At 35.1% G+C, this 26725-nt stretch overlaps 1 protein-coding gene and 1 long non-coding RNA gene across 2 annotated transcripts in view; one reads left to right on the plus strand and one right to left on the minus strand.

The window, feature by feature from the left end:
• LOC128895073 (titin) overlaps positions 1–16741 on the minus strand; it is a 68919-nt gene extending 52178 nt beyond the window's left edge. The window contains exon 1 of the mRNA XM_054157315.1: positions 15971–16741. Coding sequence (XP_054013290.1) covers positions 15971–16112 — 142 coding nt within the window. The 5' untranslated portion in view covers positions 16113–16741. The remainder of the gene's footprint in view (positions 1–15970) is intronic.
• Positions 16742–24388: 7647 nt separating this feature from the next.
• LOC128895115 (uncharacterized) lies at positions 24389–26526 on the plus strand. Its single transcript, XR_008461714.1, has 3 exons — positions 24389–24458; positions 24937–25118; positions 25240–26526. It is a non-coding gene; the product is annotated as an uncharacterized LOC128895115 (long non-coding RNA).
• Positions 26527–26725: the final 199 nt, after the last annotated feature.

Consider the following 26725-nt stretch of genomic DNA (forward strand, 5'->3'; position numbering starts at 1 on the left):
AGCTCGTTACTTTTATTTCTGGACGCGCGTCCATCTTCGAGCTGCATTTCCTCTCATTCCTCTTAACTGGACTAGAACGAATCGAGGAAACGAACCGTTGACGCCGTTTGTTTCTCTGTCGTCGTCACGCGCCACGGCGACCACGCTTATTTGTACAAGCTTATCTACCCCTGGACGCGGAGCAATTAAGTCAATTCGCTAATTAAACACGGAGGCGTCGTGTAAAGTACTGATGATCCATGGGTTTTTTTTTTATGTTGATTTTGATACCCGCATTTTTGCAATTATTCATTCCGTGATTACACACACGCTTTATACTTTCGTGGAATTAGAAGATAAAACAGAATTTTGAAGCTCGAATTAAAAGAGAAATAAATAAAGAATATTTTTTCATTCATTTATAATTAATTATCTATATCGCAACGGAGTCAAATATTTTTAATTCACAATATATTTAAAGAAAACTAAAACAATTTCAAATCTGGAGTTGATACAAATATAAATGTGCAAAATTATGCCCACTTTAAACATTTAGTGTCATTTTTAGTTAAAAGGTGATCTCTCAATTGTTTCAAATTAATGAGGGTAAATGTTTCACAATATTCATCAGATGCGTTAATTCTCCATGCAAGACATTAATATCAGTACCATCAGTCCAAATATTCATGAAACTGGTGACTCAGTTGTCATATTCTCTTAGAGACGTTTAATTCTGCCAGCAGCTAATACAGTACTTCGAATAAATATGTTATCCTACGAATTAATTCTACTTACAATTCTCAATACCCTGGCCAAAAAAAATAATTCGCAAATATCGTAAGATAACACGTTCAAACCGATATCGAAATGAGCAGCCGACAGTTTGAACACCTTTTATAAATAAATGCCCCTTTCACAAGCTACTACTATTTATAAGAAAGATCTGCTGCATCTGTTCCTTATTACGAGCTCTGCCAGCCAATTAATTCGTAACTGGAACACCCGTAAAAACATACGCGTCCACAAGTCCTTGTTACAATTTTGATTTTTACAAATTTATTTCACTAGACAATTGTCGCTGAAAATTTCAAATGTTAAACGTTCTATATTTCTTAAATAAATTCGAAACCAGCAAAATGATGACTTAACCCTCCAACCTAATTTTACGTGAAAAATATTATACTTCAATTTCAACAAAATATCTGACAGCAAATCTAATCGTGATGGATTTGGCGTCGGAATGACCCATAAGTCAAAGGCGAGGGAATCATCAACACCTTCTCCGCTTTATTATTTTCATTTGGACACGAAAATAAAGGACCTGTCTGTATTGAGTAATCCTAGTCGTTGGTTTTTTTTGGAGATCGCGTCAACGAGTCTCATTTCGAAAAATTTCAAACTAGTGTCCTCCAAATTACGAGAAATTAATTGTCAGGAGCAGCAGGGGAGCGCAGTAAAAATAAACTTCCGATGGCAATCTCGGTACACTCTGCTAAAACCACTTTCGTTATCACGGTTAAGCGGCTAAGTGGATTCTAGAAGCAATGACTCTATCGCTCAGAAATCCCAAGTGCGTTCACACGCGATGCACCAACTATGTCAGCGTTTCCCAAAACATTTTTAGTCTTGAAATATATTTAATATCGTAATATGAACGTTTTCTAAAGTGGACTTTAGGATTTTATTACGCCTGTAGTTGTGGTGGACACTTCAATATTATCGTTCAGGGTTAATTGTAATTACGTGTACTTTTATATCTAATTTCAAACTGATCACTCACTCTTCTAATTTTGGAATACATTTTAAAAATAATTCTTGGGATCTATTTGAGTACTTATCAGTCATTATTCTCTTTCCAAGGATTTATTCAGAAGAGACTCGAAATTACTCAAATTTATAATCCATATAATAAATGAATGTGTCTTTGGGAATATTTTAAGAATATCACATGAAAAACTTGTTTGAATTCATAGTAAATACAACATCTAGTAAAGAAACTTCAATTAATGATTGTCCAAGTAGATGTATATTAATAATCTACGAATAAAGGAATATAAAAAGTAACAACATACATATATAGCAATAACAACACGAAAGTAGCGCACTACATAAGCTCACCAGTTTATATATAAAGAAAGAACAATGTTTGACCATGTAATAAATTTTCAACTTCAACTTTAGAACGTCCAAAAATCTCAAATCGCGTGGGAGTTTCCGCCCGTCGGTTCAAATTGAGTGTCCCACGAATTCTTCAGTGTCATTGTGATCGATTAGCTCGTAATCTGTATTCATCCGTTTACCTACACATGGAAGGTTAATAATACTGCAGATTATTCAAATCTTTTCTATCCCAGATACTTCTTACCGATGCTTAATCACGCTCATTCGCTTGGAATTGATTAATGACGGAATGTAGGCTTCAAGATTGAACGAAGGTATCTAATATTAGTCTCCAGATGGAATTATGAATGACCAATATACGTGGCGGGTTCAACGTCTGCGAGTGGAAAACGTATGATAATAAGCTAACGGCGAGGAAAATGTAGGCTTAGCGAGAAATATAGCTGTTGGATTGAGAAGGCTCGAGACGTAAAACACTTACATGGACAGGATATTTTGGTACTACAGATATATACCTAACTGGTTAGCGAGTGAAAGTATCTTAACAAACAGACTTAATTCATGATTATAGAGACCCTTTTGTTCTGTACGTTCTGAAGCTCGATGTTGTTCGTTGAGACTGCTCCTTTCATCTCATTAATTGTTGATTGTTTTAACATCGATCTTGTTCAGAATATAATTAGCAGACTGTAAATGTTTATGCATTTGTGAAAAGGATCATGTGAGGAGATATAGGATAAGGTACACAAATGCATAATGTATAAAATATGAATTATTATGTACGTATTGTACTGCTTGGAATATAAGACAAGCTTTCTGTTAAGTTTCAATTTTTTTGCTATATTCGTGAAGATATGAATATACATGAACATTGCGAAAAAAGGATATTTCCTTAAAGTTTCGTGTTCAATCTAGCAGGAAAACCTGTGACGTAAACGATAATGACTTTGACAATTTGAAATTTGTTTTAATATAAATATTTTGGTAGAAATATTTTAGAGATGTCAACAGATTTCAACCCCTATAACTATCTCAGTTTCTCTATGCCAACTCAACCCTTTTGTAATTACATTCCTAACTTATTAACCCTTTGCAGACGGATACTGGCAAATCACCTAATTTAATTCACAGTTGCAAGGGTATCATGGAGCCGCGCACGTACGTCTGTCCTAAAGAATCAAGAAGAAGAGAGTCGAGGTATTATTGTGCTATTTGTTCGTCTAAGCCGATCTTGCACATAGGTGACTGTTTCGAATGATATTACACAATACACAAATATAAAACGGTTATATAAACACAACCAAGTTTGTTTTGTAGTTCGTTTATAATTTTATTGCACTTTATGAAAATGTTTTTCCGTATTAAACGAAGCTTTAACTTTTAACTACTGTGTATATGTTTTTTTGCTGCGTGCTGCAATACCTCTCGTCCACCGCGACGCACGCTCGTCGAGTGGCTCCGACCACAAAGGGTTAAACTATCAGAAAATTCGGTTTTTGTTAACCGGTCAAATTAGGGAAGCCCCTTAAAATAATTAAAAACAGAGCTCACAAAGTCAAGTACATTTACTTCTACGGCTAAAAGGATTGAAGTGTTGAGGCGATAAACGACACCGTCGAGCCTCGATCACAAGGTGCAGGTCTCCAAGGCTTGTGGGCTAGAAGGTCACCGCGGGGTACGTCGTCGCGACTACCTGGTGCAATAAAAAGAGTGAAATATAGCGTCGAGGCGAAAAAGAGATCGTTACCCATTCTCACTTCGGATAGAGACGGGGGCGGGTGTCAGGGAAAAGGATGTAACGTGGTCGGATAACTACGGGATCCTATTTTTGCATCCAGATGGGGATCGCGTTACCGTGGGCCATTTTAGGAGCAACTATCTTTGCGCGGCGCCCAGCGCCGCGACGCGACGCGTCTACGCCGACCGGACTACATGCACCTCGACCAATCGCCTGGGACGTTACGCAAAGCCAGTCACTGACCAAAATAAAACAGCTCCTAACGCTGTTTCCCTTCTCCCACCCCCTTCGTGCAACCGTTCTTTCACTGTTTCTAGCGAACGTGCCCGTGTCCTATTGGGAAAATATTTGGAAATGTTTATTGCAAACGCGACGCGTAACCATAATCTCGAAAGAGAGACTCGGAGAATTTTCGCGGTTTCTTGAAAGATCTTTGTCATTGTCCAACAGGATCGTTTCTTGGTCCATTTTCATCCCTCCCCGTCGATACTTCGGTCGTTACGACGTTATTGTTTACGGTGCCAAGCTGACAGGTCGCTTCCGTCGTGATCAGCTGTTCCGAGACCAGGGTTGCCAGATTCAAATTTTAATTTCGAGCCAAATGGCTGTTTGGAGACGACAGACTATAATCAACCGAATTTGGAGATGCGTGGTTTTGATGTTAAAATTGTTTCCGGGAATGTGCGAGTCAGACACCTGCATTGAATTTATTTACAGTGCGTGTAGAATATATTCGTACACCGATCAATTTCCCAAAAAAACTTTTCTGTGAAATTGTAGTTTCTTAACTTCTTTTTTTATAATCAATGATATTTTACATATTCTCGGAAGTCTCTAAGATAGGAATAGTCCAGACAACATTTGCTAGTTAATATAATTTGTGAAATTAACAAAAAAATGCGAAAAGTAGGTAAAAGTGTAGAAGCAATAAGTATTTGTACGATTCTTATGACGAACCAATTAAAGTAGAGTTTGTAACGTAAACACATTAGTTTATTGGTCCGTGCGTATTAAAAAACATCAAATTTGCAGGAAAGTACTTTTAAACAGTTGTGCGAATACTTATTGCTTCAACATTTTTATCGATTAATTGTTTTTTTCTTGTTAATTTCGCGACTTACATAAATAGCTATTTTTTTGTAATTGTTTATAAAAATTAAGTTAATAAATTACAATTTTACACAGTTTTTTTGGAAATTGATCGGTGTACGAATACTTTCTACACCCACTGTAGGTTTCTTTTATTCTATTTACTGATCTAATTTTTATTTTATCAAGAAGAAACAGTAATGATCTATGATGGTGATTTTATTTAATAGTAAACTATCTGAAATCCTTGTATTTTTAAAATTTAAATATATTGTTTATTCTTAGATAAAATGGAAGGCTCAAAATCCAGGACATTATTTCCCTTCACATTGGAAGTTGAGGAAAATAAATTGCATGAAATAATAGTTTGTTATCATTAATCCAATTATTGAAGTCAGACGATTCGTGCACATTCCAGAGCAAAATATTGGGTTGTCCGGAAAGTTCATGGCTATTTTTAAGAAAAATTCAAAGGCATATTTGAATATTGATGCATATTTATTGAATTATATACATATGTACATCTTGTTCCACAACCTTTGCACCTTTTAAGGAGTGTACACATGTTATTTGTTTTCAGCTATTCCGACATATTTAGACCTGTACCGCCTACTAAAAATCGGCATGGACATTCCAGACAGCCAAATATCAATAATTGTACTCACATATGATATAATACATGTACTATTTTACAACATTTCTAAACTTTGTCATATGTAAAGTTCTCTAGCATTCTGTTGGATGCAGTGATGCGTTGGTGACATTTGTTTGCAAGCAATTGCTATGCCCTGATTCTCACAATAGCATCAAGAAGACTCAGCTGTATTTTGATTCTCGCCTTCGCTTTAATGGAGGATAATAGAGTAAACATACGCTCAACCATTGTTGATTATAAATAATTCTAGCATATGAAGAAATCTAATCTAACCAGATTAACAAATATTGACCTTTAATAGTCCTTCGATGAACATACCTCTTAAACTTCAATTCTCTTACTTTATTCTTGCCCATAATTTCATTACACACACATAGTTAATTTTAACATATGGTTAAAAACGTTTATACGTTGCATTTAACATTCCTACATTGTTATTTAATTTTAAAAATAATTTCCACGCAATTGTTAAATTCGGAACAATTTCTAGAATTTGGCTTCAAAGGAGCTGGCAACCCTGTTCGAGACTATGAAACCAAATAATCGAGAGAGTTTTGGGAAACTGTGTATTCTCAATATCTAATTTGTAATATTCAAATATTTGCTCCATCTAAGAATCTACATCCTGTCATACTAAAATTACAAGGGCATAAGTAAGCTTAATTGACTTTACAGATAGAACAAAATTTGGCAGCAGTGGCATGCTACTTCACGTACATACATATATCGACGTTGTATAGTCGAAGCAAAGAACATGGGTCGTTTAAAAATAACTCGGCGATATCGTTCACGAGATCTAGACACTTAGGGAACACGGTGCCCCACAATTCTGTCGATCGTTTTGTTTTGGTTTTTAGATTTCCTTTTCTGAGAGAACCTTGTCCCTCTATATTGATATTCGAGGAGGAAGAAATGTCAAATATCAACTTTTTCTTGATCTGTTTGATATAAATGATCAAATTGTTGAAAGCAGATGTAATTTTTGGATTTTCCAGGGCAACCGAAAATTCTAAAAAAAAGTTTTTGGCTGATTGGATAAAATATATTTACTATTTTACAATATTTTTAAATAGAATCTCTTCAAGAATAGATATCTTCATCAATACATTCGTTCATTCCAGGTTTTGGAAACGAAATTTGCTATTTTATCAACTAATTCAGTAAACAGCACATCAGTGTATCAATTATTAAATAACAATTATTAAGTTGTAGTAGTATTGTCATTTTTTAAATGCGTCTACGCGTTGATTAATATAATTTACAACATTATTAAAAAGCGTTTGCACAACCTAAATAGATCTGTACTCCTGAAGGGGTCACTAATGTCATCAATGACAAATATTTTATAAAATCTGCCAACTATAATTTTTAATGCTCTGGATAGCTAAGCAATAATATTCATAAGGTTTCCCCAAAAGTAACTTCAGAGTTCTGTTTTCTAATAAAACACAAATGCAATAAACATACCAATCTCATTTTTATTTTATTTATTTTAGAGGACAGTACACATGATAACAATTTAATCATCTCGAGGTGTACTTTATCATTAAAAAACAGAATTCTAAAATCCTTTCTAGAAAACGCTTCATAATTTTATTAAAAGAACGATCGTGCGTATCAGTCATCACTGTTTACAAGACCAAACTGACAGTGCATTTCTGTCATTATCAGCTGTTCCGAGAGTGAGAGTCTTCTTTAAGAACATAGATGAAACGATCGAGAGAATTCTGAGACGTCGAGTTTCCTCGGTGTATAGATCTTTTCAACGAAACCGTCCAGTTATTTTTAAACAAACCGTGTTTTATGCTCTGACTCTACAACGTCGTTGTGCCTGAGGTAGCAGGCTACTGCTGCCAAATTTTGTTCTAAGAAATTTTTGAGTCGATTAATCCTCCTTGCAATTTTAGAATTACAGGATGCAGATTTTATGGTGGAGTAAAGATAGCTACGAGAACATTACTCTTTTTAGTACAAGTAATGAGAAATAATTTGGAGTAAGAGATAATTTTTGATTCATTATTTATTTTATTATATTATACTTCATTTAATATTTTCATTATTTAATAAATTTAAAATATCAATTATACAATAAAATTAAATTTCATGTTGGATGAATAACAGTTGATCCTAATAGCTATTCAATCATATATGTGTTGTTGTTGTATTATAATTCCAAATAATCGCTGTTTGATTAGTCGTTGTTTCTTACTACAACATATGCTTCATATTATTAATATATCAATACATTGTTGATCATGTATTTTAAATAACTACGAACGATATTATTAAATTGTCTGGTGATAATTTGTCAACCTCCTCAGTTTAGAACTTCTCTTTTAAGGTGGAAACAAATATTTTTTGGATGCTTTAGGCCAGCTGTGGTTTAATAAAAGTAACTGAATCGCAAGATAACACAATTCACCAGTAATTACAAAAGAATTGATCACCAATGAAAAACTAACACATTTCACATCATGAATTAAAAATTCTAATTAAGGAATAAGTATTAACCCTTTCTTATATAGAACGTCACGTATACTACAATGGAAATAGCATTTACATTCTCTCAGCTGCAAAATATGTTAGTGTCAAACTATTTATAATATTGTTCCACTGATGTCACTAACTGTCACGATATAAATGTACACAGAGATCAATATTATTGGCAAAAAGCATTTATTATCTTAAAAAGTAGTTACTTTTATATTGAATATTAATGTCATTAGAGGTAAATTTATATGTCCACTAGCATGACGACGTACAGCAGGTCTGAAGACATTAATTTCGCATTATTCGAGATCGTCGGTAGTCTTCCTTATTAATAATGATGATTTAGCATCCGTGTCGCATCGTCGCGCGAAATAGCTGATTTTGTCATGAAGAACCATTACTGCTTTGTTAGCTGTCCGTCGAGATCTTTTGTATGCAATTTCCCGCGTCCCACACGCGACCTGTATTCTTTTTAGACGCGATACAGCCGCTGGCACTCATCGAATTTGACTGACATTTGCGAGCCAAACTCGAGTATCGACGTTGCCAGGCTACGAGTCAATGTCGTGCGGAATGAACGAATGACAATAAATAAGTATTACCATGCGATGACACTAACTATTAAACGAAAACAATTTGGCTATTTTGGAAATGACCAATGAATCAGGTAGTGACAATATTTGATTCGATTTGCTAAGCTTTTTCCTAACGTTCACTTTGCTGTTTGACAGGCTGAGAATCATAGTGCAGCAAATCAAAAGAAAATAAAAATTTGTGCTGTAGTTTGTGCCATCAAACCGACACCTGTTTAAACATGTCGATAGATTCTTATGGTAGAAGATTTTTTATAATCAAGTAGTTACAAAACGAATCTTCGAAGAGCCTACTGAGTTTCTAAAAAATCGGCATTTTTATACTAGCTGAATAAATAGGCTAGTTTGGTGTTAGTTAAAGTGTATGGAACTGTATGGCTCTTGCTTTGATGGATACAATTTATTTTTAATTTATCACTTGGAGAATCTAACATATACTATTGCATCCACCTTATGTAAGAATGAAGTTTTTCTTATTTGCACTGGATAATTGAATGCACTCGTTAATAAAGTTGTGTTTTCTTTAATCAACCATGAAAAGCATCAAATAGTAGATAACAAATAATGTGTCCAAAGATAATCCGATTATTAAACTGCAGAAGTTTATGCATTTCTAACAACTGGAAATATGGAAAAAGGTAAGAGGAAGCGTACATATTTAAAAATATATAGAATATCATAAATGAAATAGATTTTGTGTGTTTAACAATGTTACACTGTTTAGATCACAAGATATTTTCATTTAAATTTCATTTCTTTATCTATATCTGTGGGAATATGAATTTCCATAAATAGACGCAATCTACTGATTATCATATTACAGTTAATATCTGCTATTAATTGAAAGTTCGATGAATGAAGGTTTTAAAGTCTACTTGGACTGCGGAGGTCTTTTAAAAATGGCGTCTGACATCTGACAGATCTGACAGCCTTAAAAAGTAATTGGGTTGTGAATGAATACAAAATGAGATGAAGAATTTCAATGTATCCATTACGCATTGTCTGCTGAAATTAAATACGTAGTCTTTATCTTTGACAACTGAATCGCAAAAATGTTCGCAGAAAATGTCAACACCGACATGTTGTTCAGTCCTCTTATCAGTAATTTTGGGAGTAAACATTGAAATCAGTGTTTCTCAAACTGCGGTCTGCAAACCACTAGAAGTCCAAGTATTATTTAGCAAAATAAAAAAAATTCTTCTTCCATTAATATTGTTAAAAACATATGCCAAAATTTAATTAAACAGTATAATATAAATTCCAAGAAGGACAATATATAAAGCAAATATTAAATTTCAAGATTTAATGAAGTTACTAAAAAACCATCAAAGAAATAGATCAATCCTGCCGAAAGGCGTTTACTAAAGATTATTATGAGGTTCCAAAGAAAAATACAGTTTGAAAAGCACTGACTCAAATGCTTGTCGAGATCGTGATACGGCGATTAGCAAATTGAATCAAGACATGTTTATGATAGAAAAGAATTCACAGGCTAATGTATCGTTCCATACAAAAGCAATGGCAGAAAATGGACCTCTTTATAGGGACGTTGCATAATTTTCCACGAAGTGGAACTACACTCGTAAAGTATTCGGAAATCTTCATGGTGGAGATTCGAGTATTTTATAATCGTGAATCAAGCCGCAAATACGCGCCTGATATTTTTAGATCGAATCTCTTTGGTCGAGTTCGCAACTAGCGACCTTCTGATAAAATTTAGCCACGCCAAAAATTGCTGGATAGTCGCGAGGAAACAAACGAACCATTTCACGCTTTCTAAAAACTGCCAAAGACGATGTCGAAAACTGATCGATGGGGTGGACTGTTCGAAATTGCGAAAATGATGTTTAAACACTGGATAGCAAAATTCTCAACGAAAAATAAAAATGACTCATCTCACATAGCCTTAGAGCAGTGTTTCATGAAATTCACCTTTCCAAGGCTTTTATCGATTAAGGAAAATTCTTGGAACGCCTCCTAGACCTGTATTATACTCGTATACAATGTATACAATGTAAAACTACTTATAACAGAAGGCATTTATGTCTTGACAGCTTTTGTTCAATTTAAATATTTTCGCAGTTAATTTTAAAACTAATATTTGTTTTGTGAGTTTCAAGTAAATTGTAGTATAATTCAACATACCAAGTTGTTTAAATGAATGGTATTGGTACTATAAAGTGAAATAAAAATCCGAAATATGTTTCGATTCCAGTTGGCAAGTATTATCGATAGTTTGGATATCTTTGACACGAGAAATACGCAGTTGGCAGAGAAGCAACTATTGTTGCAGGAATATTTCGAACATGTTTCTGGATTTATAACCGTAACTATAGTCGTGATTTGTGGAAAATTACGCTTTCTTCGCAGTTGTTTCATCCGCGTGACCGAGAAAAAATGCATTGAAATTCTTACATCAGGTTGAATCTCGAATATATCAAGTTGCACAATAGTGTTCTCAACGAATGCCTTTTTAGGTCTCATTTAACATTTAAGAATTGTAATAATGTAGAGCAATGATGATATAGCATTAACAAATGGAATGAAATAAATAGTTTGATACATATATTAACGATAGTTATAAAGTTATGCAATATTTACGAAAAATGTGCAAGGGAAAAAATATAAAATTAGAGTAGAAGTCAAAAGTAAATTAAAATAATACTATTTTTCAGAAATAAAAACAATTCATAATATTATATATTATATATATATATATATATATATATATATATATATATATATATAATAATAATAAAAAGCGACTGTGACGAATACAAGAAATGATGGCACAACTATTTTTTCATATACTTTATACATATTGGCTATCACTTATTTTCGTACAAGGTACCTTTAGGGGTAAAAAAGAACTGCAATTTTTAACTGAAAAATGTTTGAATAATAAAATTATACATTTTTCTTATTACCAAAAGAATTATAATAATTGAATTTTAGTAATAGATGTCTTGTTTAATTTTAGATATGAATTAATTTTGTTCGTTTTAGAAAATATTAAAATAATATGACATTTGTAAAGATCTCTCAAAATGTGATTTAAATGTTATTATTACGTTGATTTAACCAATGAAAATATTCTAACAGTGAAGCATGTAGTTCGACCTTATTTTGGTCAAATGATTCATGGGAAACGACGCGAACCTCCTCACTTTTTGTTTCTTTCCCCTGTCACGCGACGAAAACAGAACTATTGCTCCTTTTTTTTTTTTATCTCTGTCCCACTACGCATCATTCTCTGGCAAGATTCCGATTTTTGCATGGAATCGCGCAACAAGTTTGACAAATATAAACAGGGGTGCACCAAAACGGCATTTTCATCCCCGTTTCCTTCCTTCAACCTCATATTCGCTGGAATTCACGTAAACAGTCATTTCACTGCGAATCGCAATCATCAATTCCGCGGTGTGTTGTTTTAGCAATCTTCGGTATAGTACCATAATTTTCAAACGAATTAAATTTGTTGTAAAACTTTAGTGAATTAATAAGATAATTAGTAACTATGATTGTATAGGTATTTTAGACTTATTATTAAGTCACACACAACAAAAACTTTAAAAAGGTTCCATTTTTCTCTTAGAAGCCTATTAATTTTGTAATATACGTATTTGTAAATTTATTTTTCTGTTAATTAAATAAATTTCTTTGTATATATATTTTTGTATGATATATGAATGTAATGAATTGTTGTTTGTATATTACAAAATTGTTGTAATTTTTAGTGTTTCTCATAAAGAGATTCAGTAGTTCACCGAACATTAGATCTTAATATAACTTGTATGCTGCTTTAAGAATTGCGTTGTTTATTGTACCAAGAATTCCTTTAAGTACATTCACAAGCATCAAAAGCAAAATATACTTGAGCCTCTACCATGTGTTCTTGCTGAGTACGTCATCCAAACATTGTACAGGACCTTTTAGGCTGACCTTGTTGGAAATAAACCTTTTACTAATGTATGTAGCAGTATAATGCAATTAAAATTTTGTATGACCCTTCAAAATTCGATTATGGAAATATTTTAATCGAGCTGATTCTTTTGCATACACTTTTATCAAGTTCTCACAAATAATAGGTGAAGTTTTCACGTCACGTCACGTCTCGTGTACATACATATTGTACATATAACACATCTGTCTTGTAGAAAATTTCCTTATCTTTCTTTCTAGGAATAACTTGTAGTAAACCTTATAGTTTTTGAGATAGCATATGGAAAATTAATTTTTCTATTAAAAGTGATCAATTTTGAATTTTAATTTCACGTTAAACTTATTCATACAACGATAGCTGTGAGACATTTTAACGACTCAGGAAAGATATATGCGAAAGATCAGCCGAAGAAAAATATTTTGATAACCTCCTGTGTATTTTAGTCTAGACACTAAAGTGACTGAAGTATAAACCGCGCAGCGTGCTTCATTACGAATATTTTAAGAAGGGACCAACTCTGCTCGTTTCTCCCAACTGTTTCGTTCCCTTTGAACGATTCCTTCGCGTTGTCCTTTTGGAAGCACTTACGAGCTGTCAGGTTGGAAAGTGTTTCGTTTTCAGTAACGTACCTACATTAATACTCGCGAGCTCAAAGCAAACCGATTACGCTTTAGGAGGACTGTACTTCTCGTTAAATATTAGCAAACAATTAGTTTAAAACGAAAGCTGGGTGGTTTGGTGAACTCGTAGTGAATTTTCGTAATATCTTAATGAGACACATTTGCATCGATGAAATTCTGACAGAGAATGACAGGTAACTTTTAAACCGGAAGTAGGCGGAGTGGTGCTAGAACCCCTAAAAGGTGCAACTTGATGCCTAGACCTTGCGAATGATACCTAACTTGTCTACCTTATGACACCTGTTCAGGGCAACATAGATGTTAAATGTTCCTTATTCTTTAACATACTATTAATTATTTCTGATAATTAAAAATTAGAATATGGTATAGTTAACAATTTTTAAAATAAGATCGAAATGAGTGGATCAAATTAATTGCCTAAAATAGTTCTAGTGGTATAGTTTGTTCGTGTAGGTATGATATGTGTGAAACTTTGTTTTGATTTTCATGTCAGAATTGATTCCTCACAAAAATCAAGAAATACGTTTGTTTACATGTGTGTTCGCTCCGTTTTGATTTTTGCCTGAGGAAACGTTTTCCAGAAAATCATAAAGTTCGATATAATAAATTCTATTTATGAAGCAATAACGCCATTTGGTTCTTCAAAAAATTATACGTGTATAGATGTACGTATGGGTACATGTTTGTGGTCCGTGTTTACTTATTATAGGAGCAATTTATCAGAAAATCATTAGCTTTGATACATAGTAACTTCTATAAACATATGGGATGACAGAATTCTATATATGTACATGTGTATGTACATATGTATGACTCATGTATGTGTTTGTATACATGTTGGGCTCTGTACCTAAGGAGTGATTTACCACGAAATCGTAGCAATTTGATATCGTTCTTCATATGAATCATTGATTCAATTGTTACAAATTTATCGAGGGTGGCGGAACAATACAACTATATAAATACTATACTTTAACGTTACGTTGCAAGACAGAATTTCATCGTAATTCTCGTCCGTTAAGATCACGAAAAATACATTTGTGATGGAATTTGTTTAGGAGGTTGTATACCGACATATTTGATTTTCGAACATGGTTACATATTAAGGCAGAGTTACGTCTAATCTCTTCACCGTCGAAACGAAGACATATGTACAAATATTCGAAGAGTTCTACAACAACGTTCAGAGCTTTTCACTAATCAGCCAGCGATCTTCGCCGATGGTTACTTCCGAGACGACGCCGAAGAGTGGGGCCTTCGTGGAAAGTGTGTCTGGCCGGATTTAGAAGCCGCATTTTTTCCCCCCTGAACGAGCGCAGCAATCCACGGGCCAATGACAGATATCCCGTGACCAGCGATGAACGGAGGAGAGTGCGAGATGCACTGGGAAGACGAGGCGCTGGTCCACGATTTTGACAGCTGCGTGTCGCTGCGTCTTGGTTTTCGTTCGTACCCACCCTCTTCGGGGAGGGCGACCCTTACGAACAGTTTACGGGCGCGTGGAGGAATTTTCGAAACGCTCTGGCGTGGTGCGACGCGACGTGGAAAACTATCTTTAGAGCTCACGTAGGGGCGGTGCTCTCGCTCGAAAATAGAATATTCGTCGAGGGGATATTCTCCGCTAAGAAATCCGGAGGGATCTCGATTTATTTTCTACCGTTGCGTTTCGCGTTTCGACGCGAAAACAAAAAATTCCAGGGGAGAAAAAGAAACGACGGGGAGATCGTAAATCGCGAGCAACGGAACGGCCGGGGCGACATAATATCTGCTCGAGGCTCGGTTCACCGCCTTGGGCAACTTGACAGGATGTTTCATGGAAGAGTGATCGAAAATTAAGTGACCGAGGAAAATCTGGCGTGAGATACGAGTTGTGGTGAAGTATGGTAAAAATAGAGCTTGTCGAGTAGGTGTATACAGTCCAAATATTGTAGTGACACTAGATTCGTTCATTGGGATAAATGTATTCTGTAACGTGAATCAATCTTTTAAAGTTTAATGACACAGACGGGTCCTGTTCGTGTGAGGATTAAATAAAAATTAGAGATACTAGTTTTAGTCACTATTGTATATCGTCCTCAGCACGTGCTCTAAAGTAGAAAAAGTAGGCAGCACTCGGGAGGCCTTGACTTCAAGTTGTACGTTTTCTGAGTAATTATTTTATATGAGGACTGTGTCTCACATTCTGACGTAGTCACATTAGAACATTTATGAATGTATGTACGTGTAAAAAATTATACTATATATGTACAGTATAATTAAATATAGTATATAGTAAAAATTATTTGATTTTACTTTTTTAACTTAACTATTACACTAGTTTCATAATAGAATTTATCTTAAAAGAATTTAGAAAAGCCGTTTGAAAATTAACCATTGCAGAACTTTCAGTCGGGCACTAACTACTATCTTCAGAAACGAGGATAATCGACCAAGCGTTTGCTCGTCCAGTTATCGAATGAAAATCGTACAGACACCAAAATCATGGATTACGGTATCGCGTGAACTATTAAACCGTGCTCATCCTGTCACATCCATGCAAATTAACTTCTCATCAAACTCATTTCCACCATTGAACATATTGCACCCCTCGATTGCCCCGAAGCTTCCTTAAATTTTCACTCGAAAAACTCCATTTTTGTACCACTTCGAGTTGTTACAAAAAAAGCCAAAGAAGCTTGAATCTGCGCGATTGTCATCGTCAATAAGCATCACCGAACTGACCTCTCTGCTGACTGGTGATCTGTTGCCGAGTGACTCGTTCGGTTCTCTGTTGCACGTATTGCTGCTGTTGCTGCTGCGTGGTAGTTTGCTGCTGCTGCATCTGTTGCTGCTGTTGCTGCTGCTGAGACATTTGTCGCTTCATCTTGGATCAACGGAGCAATCCAAGTCGTATGGGTCGATTAAAAAAATCAATCTTCGTCGTCGACGTTCCGGGGATCACAAAACGGTTCCCCTCCCTCAGCTACCCTTTTTCTTCCTTTTTTTGTTTGCCTTCGTCACCCGAGAATTACTTCGGCGTATAAATTTCCCCTTGTGTGGTGCACTCACTGGGCACTCAACAACAACAAAATCAGACCAGAAAAATCAAACTAAAAATAAAAACGGAAATCCTCGTGTGGTTGTCACTCGCGATTAATTCTACTACGATTCGTTGTGTAATACAATAATCCTCTTATTTTTTTCTTTCTCGATTTCTCTCGTGGCTGAAAACAGCGCTTTCTTCTATTTTCTTCTTTCGTCTGTGCTGCCTTGAGGCCGCGGCTCACTCCAGTCGGCAGAAGTCAAGTCATCATCAAAAATCTTGTCCCCGAGACTCTTTAAACCAAGACGTCGGTCGAATGCGAATTGCCGGCTGATGCCGCCTCGGAAAACGAACACGGCCTTCCACGAGGACGTGGCTCGACTTGGTGGGGGGTTGGAGGCAGAGGGTGGGGACGTCGAGCGTCCCGACGCTGACGACGGGCCACCGCGAGAGCAACGAAGACCGACACGAAGAGTCATTCGAAATTTTTCACACCCTGCTCGCTGGGAAGATTAATCGTTCGAATGGAAATAGTAACCATCCCTCTCAACCCCCTTCATCCCTTTATACTTTCATGAGGCTTTCTCGCTGCGAGAGAAGGTCTCGTAACTTTATAACGCTAAACAAGATTTATAAACGACTCTAGATAGAAATAAACAATTTTACGGAGTACCATTATAATTTAGTATGTATTTTATAATTTTTAAATCAATTTCCTTAATTTCTTTGATTTTTTTATTTATTTCCCCCTTCTTCGTGTATGGTATAATGTGGATTCAAGAGGGTATGAAATGTAACGAAAGTAATGGAAATAATGATAAATATATGGCAGAAAGAGCATGATACAAAATGAAAATAACAGTAAAAGTACAACTTGTGTGTGGATTATATTTCATTGTCTCGAATATAATTTACACGTGAGTCGTGTCTTTTAATACATCTTTTATTGATATTCAACCCGTAACATTGATAAATCTTGTTCTAAATGTTTTTGATGAATAATATACAAGTTTTAAGTGTATTGTTTTTCTTAGTTGTAAGAACAATATTATTTTATTATAATACTATAACCACAAGGCAATACACAATGTGCTTTCATGAATTCAAACTCAAATTACATCTGGTTAAAGGATGCATACCAACAAACATTTTTGTACATCCTTCGACTTAACAGTATACAATTCAATAATGAATGGCCATTAATGCTTAAAAAGTTTCGTACAAGTACCCGAAGAATATTGAAATATGTATAAAAAATTTGAAATCGACTGACCTAATATTCTTTCTGAAATTAATACTTAATGAAAACCTCGATTTGTGCTTCTTACATCAGAATAGAGTTTTCGCTTGCGAATACGTCATCGTGGAAAGGTTACTCATATCGTTAAGATTACATTTCTCGGATTTAGTGCTGCTTTCTGCGTGTATTTCGAGCACTGAATGCCTCCGATGATGCGCGGTATATATTTTTTTTGGCACGACTGTGTGTTTGGTGTTAAAGTTCCAACGAAGTGATCGTGGTGAACTAGTCGCGAATTAAGAGGTACAGCTATTAGAAAGTTTTCTTGGAATTTTGGCATTCGCGTCGGAGAAATTTATGTTTACTCTATACAGGAAGTATTAGAGTGATATGGATAAGGTTAACTTCGCTTGTCTAGTCTAGAGAATGAATTAATTACCGATCATTTTAAATGTTCTCGTGACTCATTTGCACTGTTCGAATAAAATTCAATTAGTCATATTATGTTTTTAGGATAACAGTTCCGAAATATATAAATTCAACTTATTTTCATTTGAATCCTATTTGTGATTCTACTTATAAATTAATTTTTGTATTTTTAATGTTAAGGAAATTTTATAATTTCAGATTACAATTCGTCCTATCTCGAATTTCGATGACTCTCGTTACAACTATGCTCGGTATATGAAGGGAATTAGGGAACGTTTCTTCGTAGAAGGCCATAGAGACTCGTGCAAGTCCCAAAGCGTCTCGAATCCAAACTGATTGAATTTAACGAGGCGGCCCTTTGCTTATTATTCGACGAGTCCTTCGCTCGTCGCTCTATCTTGCGAATAACCGGAAACACGTACAAATCACAAAGACAATCCCGCATCCAACCGAGTCGAATTCCAAAATCAGGTGGTTCCTTATCGTTGGACGAAGGTGGTTGCTCTAATCGACCGATAATTTACGCGTAACGTGGAACCGATAGCTAAAGCGGAGCCGCAAGTCGACGCGCGGCTCACGCAGCGTTCTCGCGCTCACTGACAGCCGCCCACGCATCTACGCACTGCTCCTCCCCCTCCATCTCCTTGTATCCCATCGTGGCAGTCCCTTTCTCGAGCTCATTCCCTTCCCCCTACTGTATTTGAGCCACCGGGCACAGACACGTATAGTCGCGGGAGCAGTCGGGTCTCTCGTGGACCGACGCACAGCCTCCGTATCCCTCTTTCGACATTTCATTTCTTCTTTTTGGTTTAAGGTCCGTTTTCACGTGACACGAACTCGTGTCTACCGATGCTGCGACACACAAGTTACGAGTCTCTCCAATGCCAATGCATTTCGTCGATAGAGAGTTTCGTATCATGGCGTTTCCTTGACGATGCGGAAATGAGATCGAGTAAAAATGATAAGTTTCACAGGTTTCGCAGTTTGATATTATCATATGAAGCGTTCACTGCGTAAATCGATCAACTCCACCAGTCAAATAAAAATTGTAACATTACCTGACTATTACTTTTTGGAAATTATTTCTTATTAATTTTATATACCGTTAGATGAAAGCTACATCTGTATTTATGTATTCTACAATATTTATTTGAATTTGTACTATAAAGAAAATGTTAAAAAACAATGTACATTATTTCGTCCTATTTCTCAACTTTTCGTTTTATGGAATTAATCCATTTTTGCAATGAACGGCTCATATTACGGTTTTAATGTTCTATTAATTAAGAGTTTGATGAAATCTTGTTTCCTGACAGATCTGACCGGTTTAAAAAGTAACTGGTTTGTGAATGGATATAAAATTGAGATGAAGAATTTTAATTTATAGTGTCTACAGAAATTAAACACGTGGACTCTATCTTCAACGAAGGCATCGCAAAAATGTTCGTAACTATTGTCAACACCGATGTGTTATTCAGTCCTCTTATCAGAAATTTTGAAAGAAAGTAAAGTGAAATTTTGAAAGAAAGTAAACAGTGAAACATATTTCTCTTTCGATGTTTAGTTTCTCCTTTTTCGTTTAAGGAAAACTAACCGTTTTCACGTGGTCCATTGATGCTGCACACACAAGTCACGAGTCTTCTAGGTCAACGCATTTGATGTTGGGTGGGAAGGGATCAAAGAAAAATTTTAAGCTTCACAGAGGAAGCAAATGAATATTTTTATATATGTGACAAACACTGATATTTATGAACTAAATTAAATTTAATATTCGTAATCACGTGGAGTCACAAATTTGTTGTACCATGCCCTTTTTACCAATCATCGAAGATTTGTCAGCAAGTAACATGGCAATACTATCTGTTGTTTCAATCCTATCTTAATAATCTATATTAGAAAATTAGTTTACCTCTCCTAATTCAATACTTGATTTCTCACTTTAAAATTCACAAAACTTCAATTTTATTTAGAAATAATTTATCTTAAAATTCAAAGTTCAAGCTAAAATTCAACTCGCTTTTTTCTAAAAAGTATAAGCCCCACATTAGTTTAACAGACAAATTCAGAAATGATAGCTCAAAATCTACAAAAAACGATTATCCTAGAAACGTTCACCTATATATTCCCATATCAACATTTAGATTATGAAACTCCATTTAAGAATTACTTGTTCTTGTACCAAGAATGTCATTTGAGTCCACAGTGCGCCACGGCACACTGATTAAGAATCACTGCGCTAGAAAGAGGTGAAGTTGTTAATAGAGTCAAAGTTTATGGCGATAAATTTGCTTCCCGACCGTAAACGTTCAGAGGCTAATGGTGCGTCTGGCACGTACGTTGCCAATTCCACGATAAATCGTTTCATTGTCGCGTTTCAATTTATCGTCGTACAGAAAGTCAGTCGGTCGTCAGGAACATTGAGCACTTTGACCTTCAACGGGAGCTCGAGACGCTGGTCACCGATGATTGTGTAATTTATCGGGCACTGGGTCGCCCGTTATATCCAAAATGTTACAATGCTGATTGTTCAAACGTGGCGCCAGTCAACAGGTTCGGGTCGACATTCTTATGAAACAAGTTTCGCAGTAAACGCTGCCAGGCTTTACGTGCTTGGTTTAAAGTATACCTTGTCAAAACACGCTTTCTCGAGGTAGAAATTCAGGAGATAAATTTCACGCAAATACTGCAATATTTAAGTTGTCTGATAATATTGCTTCGAGTAGGCCCTGAATTTATAAGGAGACCCTACAGTCATGTCCCTCGAAAATGTTCATGGCACTTGATGAGATGGATTTAGAAGTTGAATCATGACATTATGTAGAATATTTCGTTTCGATGAGTATTCTTTTTTACCTTGTTTAAAATATAATAATTCTACATCTCATGAGATGATGAAGCTATTGGTTTCAAAAGGGCAGATTACTAGGTTTTCTGGAAAGTCCATGTCGACTTTTGGTAGGTGGTCCAGGTCTGAATGTATCGAAATGATTGAAAATAAACAACATATATACATCCCTTATGGGGGTATCCTGAATTAGGAAGTCTAAAAAAGTGGTTTTTCGTGAATTTTGTTAGGATGGAAAAAATTATTAATTCTATCGAACTGTTTATCCTATTTTCATACATATTTGAGTAGTCTGTACAAATTTTTTCTCTAATTTAATTTGATAGAAAAGTTGGTTAAAATTTTTCTTTTATGAGTTTTTTTAGTTCACATAGAAGAAAAATGTATGAAAATGAAAATTTCTTTTGGTTTTTGTGTGTCAAACCATAATTACGATCTGCATCTTTCCCGCCGATAGGAGGTTTTAATTGTGAGGTGCTTTACAAATGTGCGTCACAATCGACGCAATTTGAATATTTCTTGTTTAAAAAATTTGTACAGACTACTCAAATATGTATGAAAATAGGATAAAAAGTTCGATAGAATTAATTATTTTTTCCATCCCAAAAGAATTCACGAAAATCCGCGTTTTTTAGACCTTCTAATTCAGGATACCCCCTTAAGAGATGGAAAAGTTGTGGAACAAAATGGTATCTATACAATTCAATAAATATGTATTAAAATTCAAACGTGCCTTTGAATTTTTCTTCAAAATTGACACGAACTTTCTGAACAACCTAATACATGGAATAAATAATTTTGCTGCAAATGAAATGGTGGGGAAGATTTGGAGTACTTTCCCATACAATTTGTGTTTTATGAATAAACAAAATCTTGAAAAACTCATGAGAAGGAAATAATAAGAATAAAGTTTATCCGACTTAACAAATAAGGGAAGAGAAAAATATCTTTTAAACCGTTTCGTGGGATTAAAAAGAATAGGAAGACACAGTCTAGCTTATCATAGCAACCAATTTACTTCTGATGGTGGTGTTCGTTGCGTTCAACGTTTGGCACGAAAGATTATGTGTAGAAAAATCTTGTCCAACCGTTACCGTTCCGTGTCTAAGCGAATCGGAGCGAAACAGGCGCTACTCGCGGGTATCCACGGTGCAACGTGCATCCATGATGCAACCGTGCATCCACGATGCACCATGTGAGTACTCGCGAGATGTACCGCGCCAATGAATCACGTAAAATCTTAAGAACCTCGTACCACTAGCTCCATTATCATCTTACAAAACTAGGATATTAGCACAACTATAGTTGACGGTTCGAAATTGTCGTCAAAGATTGGAAACCTTTTTCAAGGTTTGTACTATAATTAATCGAATCACTTTCAAATAAGTTAATATAGACATAAAGTAAAAATTGAACTTTGTATCAAAAGTTTCATTATTATTTTACACAGGTAGAATATTAGCCCAATAGTAATGGTTAAAATGGTTAAAATTTCTCGTCAAATTTTAGAAACAGATTTCAATATTTCTATTGCAATTCATCGAAGCATTTGCAAGTAATGTTAACCGAATTAATGGAAGAATCACGAATAGAAAATAGAAATAATTGAACCTCACGCCAATAGCTCCCTAATCATCATTCACAGTTAGAACATTAGGCCAAAAGTACTTCATGGTTAAAATGTCTTGTCAAATTTTAGAAACAGATTTCAATATCTCCACTACAATTTATCGAAGCACTTGCAAATAAAGTTAACAGATTAGTTAACAAACATGAATAATAAACTGTTGAGGTAGAAATACAAAAATGGAACCTCGTACCAACAGTTGCATTATGACCTTACAAGTCTAGAACAGTAGCGCATCAGTAGCCGACAGTTTGAAACTTCCACCGAACTTTGTAATCAACATTAAAAAAAAAAACAGGAAATGATTGCTTCTAGGTTTAACTTTAATCCGACGCTGAAGGCGCGTTGTGGGTCAGATCCAGCCGCGCGAGCGTGTAATTCAGACATTACGCCAGGCAAGAATCGTATACAGTGTACAATGGCTTCGGTTTCAAGTTACGAGGTGAGAGAGGCACACGCATATATGGACGCACGCGAAAACTCGGCCTTTTGCTGCTGAATCTTTCGCAATCGGAACGACAGAATCTGCTCCTGTTCGTTTATTGCGTGCGTACCACGCGCTTTCGACGGAAGACAATGTCAGCGCGTGCGCCACGAATACAGTATGTCCTTTTAAGGGGCACGTGTGTATTTACACGGTTATTAATTGTGTGCTACATTCGATTGCTTGTTCCAAATACATCTGAGTAGATAAAAGTAACATTTAGAATATTTGAAGAGTCTCTCTTAAAAATTCGTGAAAAAGACGGATAATTTTGTAAACTTGTAGAAACAAAAATATAATAGATGAAATAGAAAATTTGCATTGCATATTTCATTCACTGATGTCTGTTATAGATGCAAATATAGCACGAGAAGTTTTCTTTGAACATGTCGTTTATTTTTCTTTTTTTTTTTTATTATTAAAGTGTATTAAAGAAAAGTATTAAATTTGTAGTCTTCTCGAGGATTTTATTTAGTCCTTACATTGTAAAATATTTAATTCTTTTCCAACTAATTCTATGATTCGCCCTCGTTAATTTTATTTATCGTAGTTTCTAATAAATGTTCTATACTCCATTAGATGGAGTCATAGGCTCCATTTTTTCTCTACTAATTCAAGCACCTACGCCAATCACAGGGAAGATTGTTCGAATCACAAATAGACTTGGATCCCACCCAGTTATTAATGACATTTATGAGATTTACAAGTATAGGTGACATAGATTTCGCATCACATAATGCAAACGTGAAACTGCATTTAAATAAAGACGGGTGCATTACAATACCTCATCAATTTTATGTAAAAACAATAACTTAGGATATAAAATAAAAAATTACAATTGTAGTAAAGAAGAAGGAGAAATTAGTCAAATATAATGATAAATTAAAATCACCTATTAATGCTAGAACACAAGGATGACAGAAATGTTAAAGAGATTTTCACCAAACTTGATTTTAATCTTGCTAATATGATACGAAGTAGAAATTAGAGCACACTGTCCTTGATATAACAAAATAAATATAAATTTTCAATTAAATAAATATTAATGTAACACCAACAATAAAATACATACAAATATAAATCTTCGATCAAATAAACATGAATATAACGTTCGTTTTAGCGAAATCTTTATTAGTTTTAAGCTTTCACTTCACATGAAAAGTTTGCAAATTGAATTTAAATCGTGAAAACGATTATTATTTTTCCTAACTTCGAAAGATATCTTGAATAACAGGGTGTATCTACTATCATATGACATATCGTGCGTGTATAGCAATGGTCCCGAAAGGGTTACTCGTGGTCTATCATGATCATTAACGAGACTGACTTGACATTGAGTTTTGCAATGGTTATTTTCGGTATCGCGACATGGAAGTTCTTAAGTGATACATTTATGCGGGATATACCACGGTGCCAGAAACGTGACACAATGTCTGAAGAGTGACAGCTCTTTTAAGACACATTTTATTCAGATTTATTTACATTGCCTGGTGACAGGTGACAAAGTCAAATCGAAAGGGTAGCAATGCTGAAGAAGTCCCGAAATTGTATGGCGTGAAATGGTGAGTTATTATAATGTTCATTAACAAATGGAACAGAATATTGCTCTGGAAAATCTAAAGATTGAACTGTCTCAAATAACTCTAATTTCAGAGCAAAGAGTAATTTTTTTTATTGTTTACGAAGTTTTTAAGTTGATGCAGATCAATCACGAAGATTCCGTGCTTTTTTCAGTGAAAGTTTCATTTATATTAAGCTTCTACTTCCTATTCTTCAATAGTATCTCCGTTATTTTGATCAATTATCAATTGAGTCTAAAAAGTGCTATAACAATGTTATGTTTCCTACATGCATGGAATATTTTGAATAACCGAGTGTATCTACTTTATGAACTCTGTTACTCAAGATATACCATGAAGTTTGAAAGAATAGATCCATGTGCTCGCATATGTGTTATTAGGCAAACAAAATAACAAGAGATTTGTTTACTCATCATCTACACCTGAAATATTTGATACAGCTTGTTACTCTAATTTTAAGGTCTGACACTTAGCAAGGCATATTGTTGTGCTCGTTGAGCTTGATGTAATGATCTAAAATATAAGCAGAAGAAGGTCCCAGAAAGCACTATATACTAAGTAAAAGTGACTGCCAGATTCAAAGTGATTCATAAAAACAATATTATACTCAATTTGCAACTTGTAGTAACCAAATCACTCGAGGTAAAAATATTTAAAATCTTTCTACTAACAACGAAAATACCCCAACATTTTCAAATTCCATTACTCGCTGTCTGTGTAAGAAACTTCTACATAACAATGACTGTTACAATATTATTTTTAGAAGAGTTCTTTATCGGCACGTTCAGTGAATCAGTGATATTTGATCGCGATCCTTCGAGGCATGATTTCGTTATGAAACTGCTAGTTTTAGAGCCGCCAACCTTGAAGACTATAAGAGCTACTGTATAGTCTTCGTTCTTGTTGTGCTACTTGTTGTATGTAAGAACTGTACCTTAAAAATCATGCAATGATAAGTACATTAAAAAAGAAAGGAAAAACTTATTTTATTATATGCTTAAAGTGTAAGAATTTTACACTTTTATTGACCGTTTAAGACTCTCTCGTTCTTGATCATCTTTTGAAATACGAGAAAGTGAATCTAAGAACTAATTTATCATTCAAATTAATTCTCATCTACAATAGTTGTCTCCACAAATTGCAATAAAATCATTATTAATAACTAAGTAATTCTAAAAAGAATTCACCGACGGTCAAATTCACCGACTTGGTAGTTTTAATGTCAACCCATTTAAACCCGGGAGGGTTAACAGCGAACCAAGCAAGAAATGAAGAATATCTCGAAGATCCACTTTGGTGAATCGATAACACTAGCTTCGAAAATCTTCGAAAGATGGGTCACGAGTGAATCACCAAGGTAGCGCATAGCGACGTGTCTATTTCGAGGACCGAGGGATACTCGGTGAGAAGTGGCAAATGGGGTGCCGTCGTCTATGATTCAACGTCCGCCTCGAACCCTACCAGAAACCCGTGCGAGTTCCACACACGCTTCCCGTGTGTATAAACTGCCAAGACGTGACGAGGATACCCACCTGGGGCACACGTACACCCGTCGAATGCTATTTTCGCGGACTAGTACGAGTAATCGTCCGAAGGACCCTGAATGTGGGTTAACCGAGCCTCCACTCGAAGAGACCCCTTGTCTTCGGCACGAAATGGAGGATCGAGATAAATCTTATGCGACAGGCGAACGATGCCAGCGGTATTTGATACTCGTTTAACGGGTGGACGCCAAGGTGTTGCTTCACGTGGCTGTGCGAATTTGTTTGAATCTCGTTTACGAATTGTGTTGATAGTCTTTGGAGCAACAGAAAACTACGATCGAAGGTTATCTTAGATGTTTTTTTTTATTTCGAAAACCTAAGAGAGCACAGAAGTTTTTGGTCGATGCGTAATATTCTTAAATTTTAGGCTGTCCAGTTTTAATAACTATAGCTCTCTATGATTTAATTTCGAAATTTTCACTTCCGGGAATAATAAAAATGAAATAGTAATTACGGTTATATTTTTCTCACCAATTAACCCTTGCCAAATTTTCCGTAGGCTTATATTACATTATAAATTTAGCTAATATTTTTAACTCTCCACAGGGGGTGGATCTAGAAGAGCTCAAAGAGCGTTTGACTACTCCATTTCTGGAAATAATACGAATTAAATAATAATTATGGTTCTATTTTTGTCACCAATTGACCCTTGCCATATTTTTCTTGGACTCATTTTACATTATAAATTAATTATGTACAACAAAT

Source organism: Hylaeus anthracinus, unplaced genomic scaffold (assembly GCF_026225885.1).
Source record: "Hylaeus anthracinus isolate JK02 unplaced genomic scaffold, UHH_iyHylAnth1.0_haploid 4, whole genome shotgun sequence".
In the NCBI taxonomy this organism is placed as follows: domain Eukaryota; kingdom Metazoa; phylum Arthropoda; class Insecta; order Hymenoptera; family Colletidae; genus Hylaeus; species Hylaeus anthracinus.